Source organism: Denticeps clupeoides, chromosome 20, assembly GCF_900700375.1.
Source record: "Denticeps clupeoides chromosome 20, fDenClu1.1, whole genome shotgun sequence".
Lineage (NCBI taxonomy): Eukaryota > Metazoa > Chordata > Actinopteri > Clupeiformes > Denticipitidae > Denticeps > Denticeps clupeoides.
The window spans coordinates 16,880,818-16,901,877 of NC_041726.1; the positions used below are offsets into that span (position 1 = coordinate 16,880,818).

The 21,060-nt window shown below is 42.2% G+C and overlaps 1 protein-coding gene across 1 annotated transcript in view; it reads right to left on the minus strand.

Annotated features, from left to right (window-relative positions):
• Window positions 1-20,481, minus strand: part of csmd2 (CUB and Sushi multiple domains 2) — a 242,749-nt gene extending 222,268 nt beyond the window's left edge. The window contains exons 1-2 of the mRNA XM_028963348.1: window positions 19,861-20,481; window positions 6,674-6,890 (exon numbers count right to left, since the gene is read on the minus strand). Coding sequence (XP_028819181.1) covers window positions 6,674-6,890; window positions 19,861-19,981 — 338 coding nt within the window. The 5' untranslated portion in view covers window positions 19,982-20,481. The remainder of the gene's footprint in view (window positions 1-6,673; window positions 6,891-19,860) is intronic.
• Between the last annotated feature and the right edge of the window lie 579 nt (window positions 20,482-21,060).

Genomic DNA, 21,060 nt, shown 5'->3' on the forward strand with positions numbered 1-21,060 from the left:
TTTGTTTTTATTCGTGGTCAAAGTTCAACAAAATAAAACCCCTGTCTCGTGACTCACGTGAATGCATCCTACTTCATCTTCATGTCTGACCACCTTGACAAAGACACTTTGACTTTCGAATTTGAGGAAACAAAACAATCCTCTTCCCAGCTGTGGCTTTTGGTGGCAGACTACACCACGCAGACAGTCCAACTGCAATATCTGAACATATTGGCAAGGTTTTTTACTCAATATTAAAATGTAACGAAAATTGTAAACATAAATATTTCAATAAGCAACTGTAATTTAATTACAACTTTTCCGACAGTAATGTAACAAATGAGTATTATTTGTTGATACATACACTCCTTAATCCTGCTCCCTGTACAATTACCTTTGTGTGCATGTTTGGCCATAGTGCCAGGTTTCACGTTTGTTTTGTGTTTACCACTCTTGATATGACAGTGGTTGCCTATTACAATATCTTAAGGCATCATAAATTCCTCTGCGCAATTCTTTATAATCCTGACTAGCCAAAACTTGATGTAATTCCTGCATCATTATCCAACTTAACACCATCCAAATTTGCCCTAATCACAACCTCTAAAAGTGAGGTGATCTTTTGTGAAAGTGAAGTAATTGTCATTGTGATACACTGCAGCACACTCGCACACAGCGAAATGTGTCCTCTGCTTTTAACCAATCACCCTGAGTGAGCAGTGGGCAGCCATGACCGTCACCTGGGGAGCAGAGTGTGGGGACAGTGCTTGGCTCAGTGGCACCTTGGCAGATTGGGATTCGAGCTGCAACCTTCTGATTACGGGGTCACTTGCTAGGCAACCACTGACCCTTTTAATAAAAAACATCAAGAAACCATTACCATAATCTAGATCTACCCCATTATGACAGTGCAGGCCTATCCTTTCTGATTCTCTATCAGTTACGAACTCTATATGGATATTAGTGTAATTAGCGTCTCTGATTATCTAATTTTCTAGTCATGAGCATTTATCGTAATCTATGGTGTTGATCTTTTATTACAATGAGGGTCACATAGTATCACTCCTGCTTTGAAGATAGGAAGACAGAAAAAAATGCAATCACATAATCATCCCTCCATTCCTCTCCCAGCTTTATGACTCTGCCGATACACCTCACAACCGGTAAGTGCCGAGATCTCCATCAGGCACCTGCTTCAGGAGAAGGATATATCACAGGAGGAAAGGAGAGGAAGAAAGATGGAATCTACTGAGCAACCTTTTTAATTCTGTCCCAACACAAACACACACACACACATACACTCCAAGAGCACACATGTACACAATACTATCCATGTACAAATGCAGAGAGGGATCAGTAATTATCTTAAGTACCAAGAGTGATTCATGGGTGAGATGCTCATTTTGTGTATTGCACCATGACTCCATTCACCAGTAACAAATTAGGTCAATTTGCCCCACCCCCCAAACACACACACACTACCTTTATCTCTGTCAACCAGCCCCACACCCACCCAGGCTCAATATCTTACATGGCCCCTTTTCTAAATCGACTTTACCGAAAAATGGGCATTAGTCAGATTCCCAAGGAGACCTCTTCCCTCAGTTCTCACCCACAGGCACCCTTTCTTGCTCCTGGCCGACGACCTAGAGAGACATCCACACAGCAGCAGTTCTGAACACCACATGAAATAAGCATCATAAGCAAGGCTCCCCTACCACACACACACACACACACATTCTTTTTCTGGCATTTTTAAAAGGCTTTTTCTTTTTAAATGTTCGCTTGACTCCAGGCAGATTTAAACGAGCGGCTGTTGACATCTGTAAACTGAGAAATGGACACATTTTCTATGATGATGCCATTTTAAATGCTCTATGAATATGATTTAAAGTGAGCAAAAATATTACAGCATTAGCAGTAAATAGCTGTGTAAACTAGCTATATATCACTTAAACTCTGTTTTCTGTGTGATCTTCACACACAGATTCGTATATAAGCGTTGACAGTGATGGGGCCAAAAAGAAACAAGTTCCAGTAAAAACCTCAGCAGTGCCGACCCATGCTGGATCAGAATGATGAGCACAGATTTTATGGGATTGGATGGTGAGTCAGAGGCATGAAGTGATGCAGAAGGAAAAGCTGAATATCTGTGCTGAGCCATGCTTCTCACTCAGGGGTTAAGAACACACATTGGCTTAAACTACATATCCCAGATACCCTTGCTGCACACAAAGAAGGTGGGATGAGTGAAGGGGAGCAAGAGAAATGATTCAGGGAAACAAGAAAAGGGAGATAGAAAAGAAAAAAACAGTAATGGACAAGGAAAGCTAGATTATAGCTGATTTGCTCCATTGGCACTAGAATGGCACCAGCGTAGTGAAAAGGGGGTTTTAGAGACTTTCATCACTGATCAGAGTGCATTACATGCACAGATAAAACAAATGGTTGAGTCGACCATTTATCAGTATCAGTATCTTTAAACACACAATAACATTCACTTATTAGACATCTGCAGTACTGTGTTGTCTTTTCATTAAAATATATTTATTATGCACTTCCATTTTCCACTTAATCTGTGGTACTATGAAGTAAAGATTCCTGATCATATAAATCAAATAATCATACATGGGTTAGGTTAACGGTCCATACAGGCTTGATTTGGACATGTGTCATAGACAAGCTGATGGGAAACTGAAGACATTTAGATTTTTATATGGTTTTTGCATGGAATATCCACAAGTGGACATCCAGTATACAGTGGGTCATGTAGGCAGAATGCATCACACTAGCTAACAGCATCTCCATGAGTCTAGTTCCTGCTCTGCATAATCCAAATTCCTGTTGTATGACAGTCCGAACCCCCAAGCCCTGCCTTGGTCAGACGAGCCTAACATCATCTGATCTGGACTCGCGTCCTCCCCTCACTCTTCGCTTAAACTGTCTGGATCTGGGGACTGGTGTCACCACTGTGGTAGGAAGCCAAGGTGGCCTGCGGGAGAGTCAAACACTGTCATAACCTTTCATTTGGAAGACCAGAGTCAGTATGTCAAGCTCAGTATGACTCACTAAGTTAAACTCTATGTACTGCCAAGTTATACAGGCTGTCTTCTCTAAGTCATATTAAATGGCTTAAAAAGTCAGTTTTTGAAACTATTTTAAATAGCCTCGGATTCCGTGAAGATATTATTTATTACAGCATACATTTTAAAAGCCTTATACCAATTCCATTCCACAGGAAAGCTAACATATGTACTAAATTATCATGCTTAAAATACAATTGTTATACAGTGCAGGGAGCCTGTAGGGTCTGATTACAAATGACAATCATCAGTAGTCAGTGTAGTCTAGCACTGGATCTTTCGCCATTATAGAAGTTAAACAAAATCACTGAATCTTCTTCATTCAACACCTCTCCACCCGGTGGTGACAATCATTTAATATTAGAATACTTCTGTCACAATCCTGAATTTTGGGGTGCTCCAGTTTCACATTCCAGACCAGAATTTCATGTTGAGTGTGCATCTCCCTAAATTCCAGATTGTGTATCTACTGTGCTTCTTGTTGTGCAGCAAATCCCCTCTTTTTTGAGTTGTGCGAATGAGTCCTTTTTTCCCTGCCATATGCCGATCCATGACAGCATCATCATATTCCACAACTACTACATATTCCCAACAGTAACATGTTCCAAATCCTGAATACCCATAGTCCTGTCTCTTGTACTCATAGGTTTTGGTCATTTTCCAATGACCAAAAATTAAATCAAAGCCATCTTCTTTTACCTTACCTAACTACACAATTATCGGTGGTGTGGAAGGTCTTTAATTACATTGGTGTAATGAAGGCATTCAAGAATCGAGGCACTGCCTGAGTGGCTGGCTGTGGCGGTTGCTGCTTATGTGATGGTGTCGGGCTGCTGGGTGATTAAGTTGATGCCTGTGGGCCCAAACAAACATTAACAATCCCACTTCTATGGGCATGTGAACCACCAAAGCAAAATGTTACAGGGTAATCAATACATGTGATTACTCCAAAACTTTAAATAGCCAGCATCTGCAAAGTTAGTGTGGCGCAATGGCATTTTGTGCTATGTGTGATATAGCTGCACTGCCTGTATTATTTAGTCTTTATTGATGTTGCTTATGTAGCTTGCCACTGCTTAGTAAAGTATTAGTCTGGCAATGAAGTAGGCTCATTATTTGAGAAACAACTGGGCTCCCCCTGGAACATTTGCTTATTCTAAAATAGAGACATTCTAAACAGTGTCATGGCAGTATTTAGAGTAGAAAACTATTAGCTATAACTAAAGTATTCATCCAATGCTTTGATTGCTATTACAGTGTATTCATATTTGACATATAAAGTTCGAGTCCCAAACCGCCAAGGCAAAAGCACCGTCCCCACACTTTGCTTCCTGGGTGCTTTTCACAGCTGCCCACTACTCACCAAGGGTGATAGGTAAATGCAGAGGACACGTTTTCGTTGTGCTTTATTGTGGTGTGTTGCGTTTCACAATGACAAAAAAGAAAAAAACAAATGTGCAAAAGTATCGGGCAGTGTGAAAAATATTTAACAAAGAATGCTTTTTAAATGATAATTATGCAAAGTAAGCAAACAAAAGGACAATCATATCTCAAGCCAGCATCATTCCTTTCATACAGGCATGGATATTATATGATTATTTTCAAGACCAGTTATACAAAACAGTTTCATGGCAGACTGTTTCTTGGCACATGTCATACAATTAGGCAACAAGAAGTAAGGTAGTTATTGTCAGGTCTCGGGGTCGTAATGAGAATCCAGACATTTTATTATAATAACAAATCTAGGCACGTGGGCCAAACCAAAGGAAACAAAGGAGGAACATCAACAGACCCAAAGGCATGTGTCTTGGCCAACACAAAGGGTAAGTATTTTTTTCCACATTCCACATGGAAACAATAATAAAAAAATAAATAAAGTGTAGTGATTGTCACATATGATACACAGCAGCACAGCACACGGTGCACACAGTGAAATTTGTCTGCTGCATTTAACAGATCACCCTGAGTGAGCAGTGGGCAGCCATGACAGGCGCCCGGGGAGCAGTGTGTGGGGACGGTGCTTTGCTCAGTGGCACCTCAGTGGCACCTTGGCTGATCGGGATTCGAACCGGCAACCTTCTGATTACGGGGGTGCTTCCTTAACCGCTAGGCCACCACTGCCTTTAAAAAGACCAAGTATGCATGGAAACATAGGAACTGTGTGCAGAAAAATAGCAGGAGGTGCTCTGAACGATTGTCATTGTGATACACAGCAAGCAGAGCACAATGTGCATACAACAAAATGTGTCCTCTGCATTGAAACTATCACCCTCTGCATTGAACCTATCAGTATGCTGCAGGCAGCCTTGAAAGGTACCTGGGGAACAATGTGGTACCTTGATCAAGGGGAACCTTAGTGGTACCTTGACAGTTCCGGATTTGAACCTGCAACTTTACCCGCTAGGCCACCACAGCCCCTCTGGACTGATGACTCAAAATATTTGAAATATTTGGCTGCAGCAGGATGCAGTTTGTTCACTGAAGGCCTGGTGAGCAGTTCAGTAACAACTGTCTGCAGGCAACTTGATGGTCCCTTGCAAATCTGAGGCTTCATTTTGGCATATGGTCAGGATTAATGGTGTCCTCAATGCAGAGACATAAAGATACTTATCCATCATACAACAACATCAGGCAGACATTCTTCAGAGTGAAGAACAACCCTAATCTCAACATCATCGAGTCTGTCTGTGATTACATGAAGAGACAGAGGGATTTGAGGAAGCCTGCATGCACAGAAGAATACTGGCTCTTCCCCAAGATGTTTGGAACAACCAACCGGTTCCTTCAAAAAGTGAGCGCAAGTATGCCTAGAAGAATTCATACTGTTTTTAATTTATTTGATTTATATTTCTCTTCTGGTCAGTCACTGCATTTTGTTAAATGCTGCAAATAAACTATTAACATTTTCATTTAGACTAAAATGTACAGAAAACAGGTATGAGACTGGTTATTTAAGCAGATTTTGACCTAAAGATTAAAAATTAAGTTTATAGCTTTGTCATCCTAAGAGGAAAGGAATAAAGAGTAACCATTCAGACACCTAACCACTATGATTGTGATACAAGAAAGTCCTGGAATATTTGTTCCAGCACTCTGGTTGTGCCATGGGAGATGTATGTACTTTAAGTTGACCTTTTATGGAGCACATGAACAACATTTGTATCAAAAATGACAGAAATAATGTTACACTCAAGTGACTCTTGGCTAGCTAATCAACAAATAATGCCCTGTTGACCAGTAAAGTCACACTTTCAAAGACTGTGAAGCCATATGAACCCATTTTTCTCTCTAAATTCCCAGAACAGGGGGACCTTGGCAGCCTAAGTAACTTTAATTTACTGTGGAGAACACTAATGAAGTCAGAAAAATCCATTAAAGCAAATCATGGCAGCACAAAAACAAGACTTACATCTAACGAACAAACCATGGGCTTTCACAAGTCTCTGAGCAATTGAAGGGTCTCAATTTATAATTTTTTATATATAGTAAATTAATCATTAACGAGATGATAGAATGTCAAACTGCCCATATGAAATCTTTTAAAAGCTTTGCATGAAGATAACAATTGCAATTGCAACAGCATCCTTGGAAACAATAATTAAATAAGTCACCGTGTCCGGAGGTTGCCTGGACTGGGCTGTCCATCGTAAACGGATAGAATGTCAAAGTCCTCCTCCAGTGCGAACGCCTGGAACACCAGCTGTATCCGGTTGTGCTCCAGTGCCATGATCACCCATGTACAGTTGGCATAGTTGGGGTATCCATAGGGGAATCCTGGGCTCTCTATCGTCCCGTTGGGACTCTGTAGTGTGTAACTGCAGTTTTGCGCTGTGGGAGACAGGAGAAAAGTCATCAAATTAGAGAAAAGATCAGAGGAAGAAGAGAAAAAAGTTACAAAAACATGGACATGCTCACATTTCTGAATAAAAACAAAGCAGCAAACTATTCTCTATTCAGGCGTATAATTTTTTTCGTTGCATTTTATTTCATCTGCAGCCTCTTAATCAGGGACAAGGCTATAGTGACACAACTCTTCCAATCCTTCCTATGCACGCCACTCTCAACAATGACAATATACATTTCAACCCAATCACTGAAGCACTACTCACACCCCCCAACTGCAGAGACCCCCTGGAAGTGATTGCAGCATATCCAGAAACACTAAATTAGGGCGGAGGTGCTAAAAAGCGACAGTGACAGCTCTGTCCCTGATGTCCAATCAGTGGTCAGTAATCGTCCCCCACAGTAACGCAGATGTAAAGGGGGAGAGTCCGCTAAAGATGTGCGGCGTGGGGGTGGTTTGCGATGCCGTCATTTATTATTAACGTTGCTGGTTTTTAATAACTCCACCATTGCCAGTGGCACTGGCTGCTCTCCTCACCACTAATTGCATTTCTCTTTTGCATACTTGTCACCGGCCACTGGTAAAATATTGTGCTCAATCTGAAATTTTAATAACTATGTGAGGCCCATCCATCAGGCCCAAGCCTGCTGTAAATTAATTGTCCTGGACAGATCTGCACCCCAGACTTTTAATTAATTGTCCATTTTTCACCTTAATAACTCCACAATAAATACCTGTGTCTTCACAGCCCTTCTTTCTAAAAAGATTTATGTCATCTTCCCTGTCTTTGGACTGTGAGGAGGACGTTGTGCACGGCTGTGTTATCTCCTCTTCAGAATTCAACCTGCCTTTTAACATTCATTTTAAAATTCCAGGCATTGAACCTGCTGCCGTGAGCTCAGATGATTACACGCCCTTTTAAAAGTCAGTGGGTGGCCGGTGGCTAGAGCAGTGGGCAACTAGCGACTTTCTTTCCATTTCCCGCTTTCTCATTAACCTCTATCAACTCATGGCATACAGTACAGGCTCTGGCTGAGGTGACATTCATTGGCGGGGGGAAATGGCTTTGAGCGGCTCCATTAGCCTGTGTGTTATGATAGCACATGGCGTTATTTGCATGATCTAATTGTAAAGGCTACGCTGAGTGAGCCAGAAGGTTCCTGGTGGGGAACCCAGGCCGCAGGGCTGTTAGCCTCCGCTAATCCATCACTCATCTTGTTATCTACTGTCTCGTCATCTCTTTGGGACCCATAGCCAGTTACACAACAAGGTTAATGTTCATAAAGTTCATTTATGGGAGGAATTATGAGTGAATGGGGACTGCCTTAATGCAACATTTTCAACATATTTTACAGACTTGCTGATATAAATCCGAGAAAGGCTGCACATTTGCAGACAGCATTAGACAATGTGCAATGGTTCATGACAATAATTAAGAACTACATTCATAGAAGATATTTAACTATTTGAAATTTATTATATTAAGGTTTGACACCATGACTGTCATCATTTCATTTGCATTACGTGATTTGATCTTATCCACAGTATGCATAGGATAGTTACTTGCAGTCATTTACTGTACTTAACAACAAATTCTGCATCATCTCAAGTTGAATCATCACGGTGTTGATTGAACACCAATAAAATTGGGCTAAATTGCAAGAAACAAACTACTAGAGCAATTAATACCGGGCAAAAACCAAGGCAGCTCACCAACTCTTCAATGGTCACTGTCTAATGTTTTACGAAAGTGAAGTTATTGCATTATGATGGACAGCAAGCACAGCATGACAAAATGTGTTCGCTGCATTTAACCCATCACTCTTAGTGAGCCTTTGGGCAACCATGAAAGGAGACTGGGGAGCAATGTGTGGGGATGGAACCTTGAATGAGGATTGCACCTTTTCAGGATTGTCCACATAACAATGAAACAATGGAAGCCCAGCAGGAAACCTCTTTTGTTTACTGTTGTGGTAGACCCACATTTAAGGGTAATTAAAATATAATTAAAAATGCATAATTTGAGGACATCTGTTTCCTGTAATGCCCATAGTTTGTACTGAGCTTTTTTCTTGTGAACTACAGGAGTCTGCCTTGTCCAAAACTTCTATTATCTCTCTCCCTTACAAACACACACATAACTTTCCATATGCAGAGAGAAGATCTGAGAACTGGGGTGTAGAAATCTTTTTCCCCAGTATAAAATTCGGTAATCAAGCGAAGAGACCAGTAGAGAAAAAAAAAGCTGCGGGTATTTTTCATTTAAATAATTTTGTCACTACCTCTGCTCCTGTCACCCTAGCAAATGCACACACACACAAATATATAACACCCAGTGGCAGAATGGTCATGGAGCTACTATATTTGTGAATTATAGAATGGCATTCAGAGATATTTCTCTATGCAAGTGAAAAAAGAACATGCTGTGTGCACAGGATATGCTTTGGGTTAATGGATCTAGGTTCAAGCAAGAAGCCATCATTCATGGTGAAGCATCTAATTCAGGGTGACCGAGTCTTAACCTCTGGAAATGAAGAAACAATTAATACCAATTGCACTTTAGTTGCATCACTGATCATATCTAACAGATATTGGAATAATTGCTTTGTGGCAGCTTTTTTTTATTGACTAGCAGGAATCTCATCCCAGTTCCTTGCTGTGAGAATGTGGGTGTGAATATACTTTGCACACATATGCTGGTGTAATTTACAGTGCAGCCCCAGGATCAATCGCCCTCCACAGCGCCTTCATTACACTGCACCAACTTCAGACACGGCCAATCAATGCCTCACCTACCACACTGACACCGAGCTACCTTCATGGAGGTCACGACAGATAAAGCACTTTCCAGGACGGGAAAAGGCTGTCGAAGCACACACACCCTTTATGAGCTTCAGAGAAATCAATGTAGATCTAATGATTGAGGTTGGCAGATCTAGAAGACCCCATGTGGATGCAGTACAGTCCAGGACTTAGAAATGAACAAGAAGACGTCTTAATAATATGTGTTGGTTTTAAGTTTTATGTATTTTCCACATCCATGTTTCATTGAGACCTCTTTAAAGAGAACGTTTTTTTATTCAACAAGCAAGAGGGTCATTAAGAAGGCCTGAAGGCCAGTCACCTTCATCTAGCTCGCAGGTCTGCCCGCTCAATCAGTCTGGTGTTAAAGAGAGACCAAATCATGCTGTCGAGAACGTAATTGGTTAGAGCAACAAAACACTTCCCAATGACAATGACATTCCCCTAATGTCCTGAGTCAGGAGACCATTAGCATCTTACAGTCCTACGTATATAAGAACTGATAGTAAGGGTGTTTGAAAACATAGAAAATAATATTGTATTGATTTAGGTACATTAATTCTAAATATTTTAGTATACAAATGTAGTCCACTGGGTGGTGCTGTCGAGTGTTTTTTTCTTTAGTGAGGTCAGCAGAAATGAGAATCAGTGTGCGAATACAACCTCCACACCTGTAGATGATGCTATACAGCTTGGAATTTTTGCTTGGCATTTCAGAAAGAGTGAAATTGCAAAACATGACAGACCGATCAGAGCACCTTTTTTTACCTGTTTTTACATGTTCAATGAACTGTAGAAAATTGCAGTGTACAGTATCACAATATATTGTGATATAATCATACCGGGACCCATGTGTCATGATACATATACCTTGCCAATACACACCCCTACCTAATAGCACTTGTGGAATACTCCACTTTGATTGTCTGGCTGGTGTTGCACTGGTATGGTGCCAGTCTGTTCTATATAATTTAAGAGTCTGTTTGGTGTTGTGACATTTTTTGCCCTTAAACCTGAATCCTCTGGACTAAAGAAAGAGGTCATTTTAGGTGAGCTGGACCCAGACCCAGGAACTGGTGGTTTATGGTGCCTATAAGAGCAGACGTGTTTTTCTATGTATTTTCCATTACTTAAGCATTTCATTACCAACACTTTCTCTAACACACATAGTTACTCATAGTGGGAATTGTTTGAGAATACTCACAATACCACACCCCTGCAGGTACGCCTGCAGATCTATGACATTGCCAGCAGTACCAGAGCCTTCAGAACCCATCCACCCACATCACATCCAGCCCACCCATCACACACTGATCCCCCTCCCGCCAACTCCTCCCATGCATTATGAAATTAGCTGCTAAATTCCACTGACCCATAATAATGGAGCAAGGCGTAAATCTGGTCACCAGCCACGTTTGGACAGCTTGCGCCAAAGACATCCATAAACACACCAGTGTTTTTTTTTTATTTTTACTCCTACTGCTTGCACTTAAACCTCCTCACCCCACCCCCATGCATAAAAACATCTGTGCTCGTCAGGAGGAAACCTTGCTGGTTAAAGCAGAAAAATTACAGGAAAGCAGTTTCAGAGCCTTGCTATCATTATTGTTATTTTTTATCTGTAATGCTGCATGAGGCAGGAAAAGTGGAAGGGTGTGGGACCTTGGGTCACATTGAAAACCACCTCTGGAGACAAGCTGCATTTGTTTAGCCTCCACTGCTGCGGTGCTACAGCATCTCACCGTGACACTTTGATGAACGGATCGATGCAGCAGGTCTTAAGCACGCATGTCGTAGAGAGACAGACCATGAGAAAAAAAAAAGAACAAAAGAGCGACATGGGCTGGCGCTGAGGAGAAATAAGACTCGTGGCTGAGATCCAGCACAGCTTCCCGTTCCGCAGTCCCTAAATCTTCTACTGCATTCATCCTGAGATAATGCCACTCCATGCTGTTTGCAGAGCACACCAATATGTTGACAGGCATGGCTGATGCATCCCTAAATCCCTCTGTCTGTAAACGTATCAGTATAATCCATTTCAGAACCTGAGTTACACATGGGCTGGGCGCTCCTGTGTGCAGCTCTGGGAGTTCAATCTCTTTTTGGAATTTATGATGGGAAAATAGATTTCTATTCCAGTGTGATTGCTTAGACTCACACGTGATGTCCTACATGATTTCTCAGACACATTTGCTTTGTTTTATTTATTACGTTCCGCTTCAGACATGGTCTGGGTTTCTGTGATTACCACATACAACAAAAAAATTAAATCACTTCCTTCATGATTGCTCACTTAGATCATAATCTACAAACTTCAATTCCTAATTCTTCAATGAATTTACAAAACCAGAACCTCCTTGTTACTAAAGTTATTTTGTTAAATTGTGCTTTTAATTAGCAAATAAAAGTGATCAAATTAGCAAATAAAAGTGTCAAACATCCACAGCTCTGTGCATTTGTAAAGCACAGTCTACTTTCACATAAAGGGGAACAGATTAAAAAAAGTGAAAGTGAAGTGATTGTCATTGTGATACACATGAACAGCACATGGTGACACAACAAAATGTGTCCTCTACTTTTATCCCATCACCTATGTTGAGCAGTGGGCAGCCATGACAGGCACCCGGGGAGCAGTGTGTGGGGACGGTGCTTTGCTCAATGGCACCTCATTGGATTAGGATTCAAACCAGCAACCTTCTGATTACGGGGCCAATTCCTTAACCACTAGGCCAACCACTGGCCTATTGTCACATTAGAAGAAGCCCATTCTGACAGTATGAAAAGAGAGAAGCATATAGCATGTCACTCTACGGTAAACCTGATCAAAACAAACTTGACCATTGGCCAAAAGATATGTACTTTGTGTATTGAGTGCATTTGTAATGCAGTAAGAAATGCATTTTCAAATGGATACCTCTTAATTTTCAGTATGCTGCTGATGTAGCATTTGGCTAATATAGCATTCATATAATACTGCAATATAGCATTCATAACAGTGAATGCAAACCCCTCAACACTTGCCTATAATTGTTGGTGTGAATTGTGCTCAAGGTTCAGAGGAGTTAACAGAATAATGACACATTAACCCTATGCACTTCACCACCCCTATTATTAACAAATTTCATAATTTGACCTTTTCAACTCTAGCGAATCTGTATTCATGCATGCTAAATTTTTATGGCTTTTTAATATAATTTATAGGGTCTGTATAATTTCAGTGCTACAAATGCATTTACATGGTATTAACCTGCTAACTTAGATAGCCATAATAAATATGCATTAAGGTAATGCACATGAGAGCACAAGCGGTTCTACTGTGAATAGTTCAAAGGGTAAACTGGGAAAATCTGTGTTTGGTGCCCCTGTGCCATTTTCCAGACTGGGCACTAGAAACTCATCTGTTCTTATCTGACATTAATGTGTGTTGTTTAATGAAACGTTTTTTTTCTCAGATAGCACTCAGACATACGGGCGGTGTTGCCAGGTGACAGGGGTAGAAATGTATCATTTAAAAATCTAAAAGCACAAAATAAAAAGATAGCTCACCTGTCAGTACAAGACCCACACAGGATTAGAACAGAGACATAAAGTGCCAACAGCAACACCACAAATCCCCTCCACATCACATCTGTATTAACCTGAGCAAGACAACCATTAGACAGGAAATCGCCGAGGTCAGCTCCATTGCCCCATTCCATAACTTAGCCTAATGTCCATACAAAGCCATTGTGATGCCCATTAACGACCAGACAAATGCAGCGGAAAGTCTGATGGAGGCCTGCATCACCCAACAACATCCCTCTCCACAAAGAGAGAGAGAGAGAATGTTGGCATACGCCTTCCCCATCTCAATATTTTTCATTTAGTAATGGCTGCAATGACGTCATCCAAGCCTCCAATTGCACCATGACTGTATGCAAACCATGGATACCTGAATGATGGTCTTCCACACACTCATTTGCTTGGTGGGGACCAACAGTGTTATATTAAACCTTCCTTTTCAGTACTAAATTTCTATCTTTTAATTCAAATGAATTGATGATGTAAGGTTGAAGAAATTAAGACACAACACATTATTGCTTATGGTTAGGTTAAATGTTTAATGGGGTGGTAGTAGCCTAGTGGGTAACACACTCGCCTATTAACCAGAAGACCCAGGTTCAAATCCCACTTACTACCATTGTGTCCCTGAGTAGGACTCTTAACCCTAAAATTGCTCCAGGGGGACTGTCCCTGTAACTACTGATTGTAAGTTGCTTTGTACAACAAAAAAATTGGTCCATTAGTATAAACTGAGAACCAAATATTTCTCATTAGCTTTGGTTTTAGGTTTGGTAAACCAAGCTTTATTTGAGAGTCCATAATATTTGTCTGGGTTTGTATTTGTTTTGTGGCTGAAATGTATTCATAAAACTGAGCAATGCAAACGTAATGAGGAAAAACACACAATAAAGTCACCTTCACAGGAGAATAATGGTGGGAAGGCCAGCGTATACAAAAAAATAAAAAAATAACAACACATTTAGGATGAGAGACAATGAACATATAATCACACAATTTTTGACAGAAATACATGTATAGACATACACACACGCATATTTTGAAAAAGCACCCCCAAACCAATCTCATGTCTCACTCTTCATCAAGCAGTTATCAGCCCAAATCCCTTCCTGCGTCGATCTGTCTTTGGGGATGTAGATGTAACTCAGTTGTCAGTTGCCGCTGGCCCCGCCCAATGTGTCAGCCATGCTTGGATGGGTAGAATACACATAGAAATATTGCAACATCCACTCCCATCCACCATTTCCAACAAGCTGAAGCTGATTCTGAGTTTGCTGGTGAGGAGAAGGGCTCTTTTAGAGGAGGCACAAAGATGTCCTGTGTGCAGAGAGAGGCTGAGGAACCGGCTGTATCCGGCTGCAGTGTGCCACCAGCTCACACTCGCTCTCTTTCCTTCACTCTCATGCTCCATTCCAACCATCGTTTTAGAGCATTTTTAACAGTCAGCTGTCCCCACACCACCTTCTTTCTGGTTCCAATTAGGAACCATCAAAGAAATTCCAAAAATAACATAAAAATGCCACTTCTCACTCCCATCCGACTCAGTCACCCACTCGCTTAGCTGAGATCATTCAGATCTGCAAACATCCTCCACCTGTTGACGGGGTGGGAGGACAGTGAATGAGGCCAAAGAGAAAAGGCGTATGAAATGGTGTGAGGAGCTGTGGTGTGTGTCTGCATGGTCCCCATGACAACAAGAAAGAAATGCATGAAGGGAACTGTGAAGGTAGCCAATTATTGATATATTGTATATTCCCCCTGCTTCTCTATACAGCTCAACTGATGGCATTGCGCTACATTTTGTCTGTGCTCTTTTTACTACATTCTCTGTACAATAAAGACTCCAGCCTGAGCAAAGAAATGGTATTTGAACAAACCATAATTATTTGCATTTGTAAAAATGATTTAAAAATCCAGTCGGCAGCCTGGTCAGAAAAGGACAAGTGATGCAGGGCCAGATAGCCGATGAGGTGACTAATAAAGTGGCACAGAGTGCATCACTTTCATCCAGAGCTTTCTTCTGCAGCTCACAAACACACACACACACACACACACACACACACACACACACACACACAACTTCAAAGGAATCAATGTATTGAGAAAACAGCATTGACTGCAAACTCCCCTATGGTTTTTATCAACACCAAATGGCATTCTTCCCACACCTCTTATGCAACACAAAGACCCACAAGGCAGTAGGGTGGTAAAGGTCATACTCCCAAAACCCAAAGAGGATTACAGCAGATAACTGGCTGTACAGTTACACCATTCTTGGAATTTTACATTTACAGACCATTACAATACAATAAAATATACAACATGCAATATCTCTTTGTCTTTTCTGATAAGTAACGTGTAATTGATTCTTGTCACATTTCTTATCACTTGAAATTATTCCATAAAAAGCACAGCAAAATAGCCCTGATTTAATGATAAATGAATTGGTGGCAATTACCATGCAACAAAATTCCGCATGCTCACAACATATGAACAAGTGCGGGATAAGGTGAATGGTATGTGGTAACCATGGTTACACTGTGTACAGCTGTGTATTTTTTGTTGCACCTTGCTTAATGGTACAATGTTGCAAACAGCTGTCATTAATGCATGTCTTTCAATAATCACAGATTTTCCCCCTTATTATGGTTGAGGCTCAATTGTTGTCTAGACCTTCTACTGTGTATAAATATGACTTCTGACTGTTGCTATGAGAGGAAGGCATCAACAGTTGAAACATCTTATTGTTGATGATTATCAGTAATTAATGTCATTAAAATGTCTGTCACTGCCCACAAACATGCAAGTTAGGTAAAATAGCAGCTCTTGGTTGTGTATGTAGGTACATTCCTCTTGGGAAGATGGAATGTATGTGTGAGGGTTATTAACGCTATGCTAAATTGCTGACATACCCTCAGCTACCCTGGAGTCAACTTTAAATGTGTCTTTAAAGAAGACCAGAGATTAATGAGGATGATACAGCAGAGCAAATCTCGAGGTGCATCTGCTTGGCAAGACTATATATCCCAATCTCATACAGGAGAAAAAATAGCTGGACTGAAGCAGATCCCCATTCCCCAGTGCACAAGTTAATGCCTCAATAACGTCATAAACAAAATGTCTCAACTGAGGAGCGAAGTGTAAAGGAGTAACGTTGGATTTCTCATACTACAAATATGATGATGTACATTTGTGGCACTAATGGAAAGGAATGGATAATACTCATCAGTACTAGACATACAGGAGTGACTCGTGTGTTTAGAACATGCTGCATCATATAGGTTGCAGTCAGCAGGCATGATTAGTAATTTGCCAGAAAAAGGTCTTAGAAACGGGGTCAAAGGTCAACTTCAATACATCCTTGTGCCAAATGATACATTAAGGAATTGTTTAAAGCAAAGCATTCAGAATGAAGGGGTCACGTGACAATTTGACAGTATTTAACAAGAGGTTTGCCAAGAATGATGACGTCATTAGATACAAATTTGGAAATCCACAGTATGTGTGATATACATGACTTTATTTTTTTAACTAAACTTATTAGTATATTCATATATATCCAGCCACAATGTTGCTATCACATAAAATAATGTAAATTGAACTAATGTGAATTTAAAGCAACTGATCCATTTTTAGCCAATGTGTCCAGCAAAAGCTCTTGTGACTTTCATGGCAGACAGTGGCTCCCTCTCCCTCTGTTCTGCCAAACATGTGACTTCCACTTCTGCTGGAAGGAAATGAGATATTATTTCCCATTAGCAGAGGCCAAACCCATTTTTGAATGGAAGAACTCACTGAGATTTTCTTTAAAGTACCAAAAAAAACAGCATTTTAGGCTGGAACGATTCACAAATAAGTCTATGAAATATTGGAAGGACTGATGTTTGCGTCTTTTGGCTTTAAATAGTTCCTGCATGCATATATCCTTATAATTTGCGCCTTGGGGAAGACAAATCTGTTCCTTTGGTTCCGGTGCATCTCAAAGTGACAACCATGTGCATCTTTTACACCTCCATATATTTACTTATGTATGATGAGTTTCAGATATTTCCTTGTGAATAATGCGGCACCATCAAACTGGTTAGCTTTAGAGCTTGGATATCTCAGTCGGTAGAGCATCAGACTCACAAAAAGTCCAGGTGCCAGTGAGGTCCCCTTCAGCAAGGTACCACACACAGACACACACACGTGTCACCATGAACTGTGTGCATCACAGTGATGCCTTTTTTCTGTTGTTTTAGCAAGGAAGGAGAAATAAGGGGTGGTAGTAGCCTAGTGGGAAACACTCTCGTCTTTTACCCTGAAGACCCAGGTTCAAACACCACTTACCACCATTGTGTCCCTGAGCAAGACACTTAACCCTGAGTGTCTCCAGGGGGACTGTCTCTGTAACTACTGATTGTAAGTCCCATAAATGTCTGATAAATGCTGTAAATGTAAAATGCTGTAAAAGTAAATAATTAGGAAAACGTCTTTAAACCTGTCTGCTCGAAAAGATGAATGATCTTATCAAAGTAACACTCCAAGCAGTAGGGCTCATCGTTTCACATCGAGTTCCGGCCTGGGCTGCGCTTCCACATCACGTTCGCTTTGTGGAGATGGCGCTGTCCACGGTGCTGAAACTGCCTGCCCACTCTCTCGCTCTCCTAAAGACAACTACGGCGCTGCCTTTTCACGTACTTCTCTTGGCATGTGTGTGCCTTGCTGGTCGGCGATCTACACGCTCTCTATCAATCTAACATCGCGCTCGATTTATGGAGATGGCGCTTTCCACGGTGCTGAAACTGCCTGCCCACTATCTACATCATCATTTACATTTACAGCATTTATCAGACGCCCTTATCCAGAGCGACTTACAATCAGTATTACAGGGACAGTCTCTTGCTCAGGGACACAATGGTAGTAAGTGGGATTCGAACCCGGGTCTTCTGGTTCATAGGCGAGTGTGTTACCCACTAGGCTACTACCACTCTATCTCTGTCCAAGACACAACTACGGCGCTGCCTTTTCATGTATGTGCACCTGACCTCGGTAACAGGCCCCTATTCCGCTCTTTCGATGTCTCGTTTCACCGAGTTACATCACTGGAACGGTCCGTGCGCGCGCACTAATAATTCAGGCGCGCGCGCTCGGCAATGTACGTACTGCGTGGGGGATTGTGCAAGGTTTTGCTCACTGGCAATTAATAAACTACTGATTTCATTTCAACTTATTTTTTCATACGGGTCTATGATGTTGCGATGTGGTGGAGGTGCACGTGTATTTATGTATTATTAATTTTTTATTAGTGACGTTTATCTCACCTCATTCATTTCTCCGGCAACGTCGGCGCTCGCGATTGGCGTAATATTCTTGTATTAAATTATATAGAAAAAGAAAATAGACTGAAAATGGGGCCGACTGTCTAAGGAGAGCCAAACATGGCCTACTTCTTCTCCAGTTTCCTGCTGCCTCAGAGACAGATCATTCAGTTTTTCTTACGGTGATCGGCTGCTGAGGTGGGGGGGGGCAGCACCAACTGAAATTGCATAATAACAAGGGGACCTGGCATGACTGAGAAGAACAGCAAATTCTTCGCCAGCAGAATGATGATATGAAGAGGAAACAGAAACATTCACGTGGGCTTCTTCCAACATCCTACTAACTCACTGTGCTGCAGTAACTTTACTCGCGGTTCGGTGTGGAGGGTTGGGGAACGGAGCTGACCCCACGCAGTTGACCCCACCAAGGATAGGTGATACTTTTCCCCCCCAGACGAGATATTGATCATGAATCTGTACTCTCACGGCAATATAGAAGCCTGGCTGACGAAGTGAAATCTCCTGCGTAGCTGCTCCGCTAGAGCCCTTATGAGGGAGATGAGCACAGAAATCCAGAGGCTAAAAAAAACCGGTGGAACCCGCAGTGGTGTCTGTTCAGATGAACTACTGTGAGGCTCTGGTGCCGCTTAACGGGAGAACGGGGCAACTGCCCGTGAACGTCTTCAAGAAGAGAAGCCGAAACCGCAGAATAAACAGAAACAAGTCATCCCACCATCCCGACATTCCTTCAGATCCCACAAAACCGAGCGCAAGAAAACCAAAAGCGCATGGACCTTCAAGCACATGGACCTTCAAGGACGGATCCCAGCACGTCCCAGCATGGGGGATCATGGGGCAACCTACAGAACAAGGAACAGAAGTTCCAGGGGAAACACTTGCTGTCGTGAAAAATCGTCCGCCATGTCAGCTGCGCGAACACATTTCAGTTTATGTAATCGGTTACGTTTAGTGATGAACATGGTGGTACCTGCGCTGTTTCCAGATCTCCTCCACACACACACACACACACACAGACACTGGTGCGTTTCATCCACTGATATCAAACCTGTTCAAAGGCATCCACAGACACGCACACTCCTCCAAGTTTCCTCCGAGTCCCTTAATAAGACTGAATCGGGCGTTTGGCCGCATGCTTGGTTATTAACTCCGGTTCGTGGACGGGGAATATATTTTCATTCATTCACCGATCCACCCATCCAGTGCCGTTTATTAAGTTTAATCCCGGAATCCCAGGATCGTGATCGGCTGGGTAACGAGGAGAGAAACTCACCGTTGGCCGCCGCGGCCAGCAGCCCCGTGTAGAACAGCAGAGCCCGGTTCCAGCGCTGCAGCAGCGCGTGAGCGGCTCCCCGGGGCCCGCCGGTCCCCACGGAGGTCCGAGCCGCGTGCATGGCGTGGCGGGGATGTTTTTTTTTTTATTTTCGGAGGGGGGTGGGATGGCGCGTTATCAGATGATGTTAAAGGCAGGAGGAGAGAAATCCCAGTGCATGGAGACGCGCCTGCGGCTGGACTGAACCATCGCACGCGCACCGCGGGGTTCGCGGGGTTCGCAGCCGAATGGATGTATATATATATTTATATATAAATATGTGTATATATATATATATTTTTTTTAACTGGAGAGAAAAAAGCAGAAGTTTCTCTAGCTACGGCGAGGTGCGAGCTGAAATCCTCCGTCCGACAGTCGAGGCGAGAGCCGCGCAAAGCCACCTCGCGCACTCCGCAACACCGGTAACCTCCGAGTAACGGGAGTATCAGCACTGCCGGTAATCCAAGGAGAAGAAAGCCACGCCCCCCTGTTCAAAGTTTATCAGCCCTCGGACCGTCGGCAGCGTGCGGCGCGGCGAGTCGGTTTATTCCGCGAGCAGACACCGTTCCTCCTCCGTCCGAGGCGGAGAGCCTGACTGCAGAGCGCGCTGCTGCCTCCCTCCCTCCTTCCTTCCCTCACTCCCTCCCTCTCTCCTAGCTCGCCCACTCTCACGCCTTCTGTCTCCTGCCCTCTCTCTCCCTCTCCCCCACTCCCATTGGTGATTGGAAATCCGTCACTTTCTGAGGTCCTATTCTGACAATAATAATTATGGTAATATTATACTACTACTAATAATAGTAGTTTCTATTAATTTGATATAACCTGCATTTGAAACAAACAAAAAAAATATTTCTCTCAACAAGCTTTGTGGTCTTTGATGCGCTAATATAAAATGGTTTAGTCAATTTCCTGCACTGTAAAGTAGTTCTTAGATGGTCCTTTACTCGGGAGTCAGTTGAAGACACTGATGCACTCCACCTTAATCTTCACCTAAAGAAAATATATAAAGTGCACTTGACTGTAGGTTAAACAGTTGTACCAAGTGACAGCCCTGTACGATAGTCACGCTTCCTGGTTGAGTTTTTCATGTTGTACAGTATATCTGCTTCTCCCCAGCTCTCTGCAAAATGGGTGCCTCATAGAATAGAACCGATGCCAGGA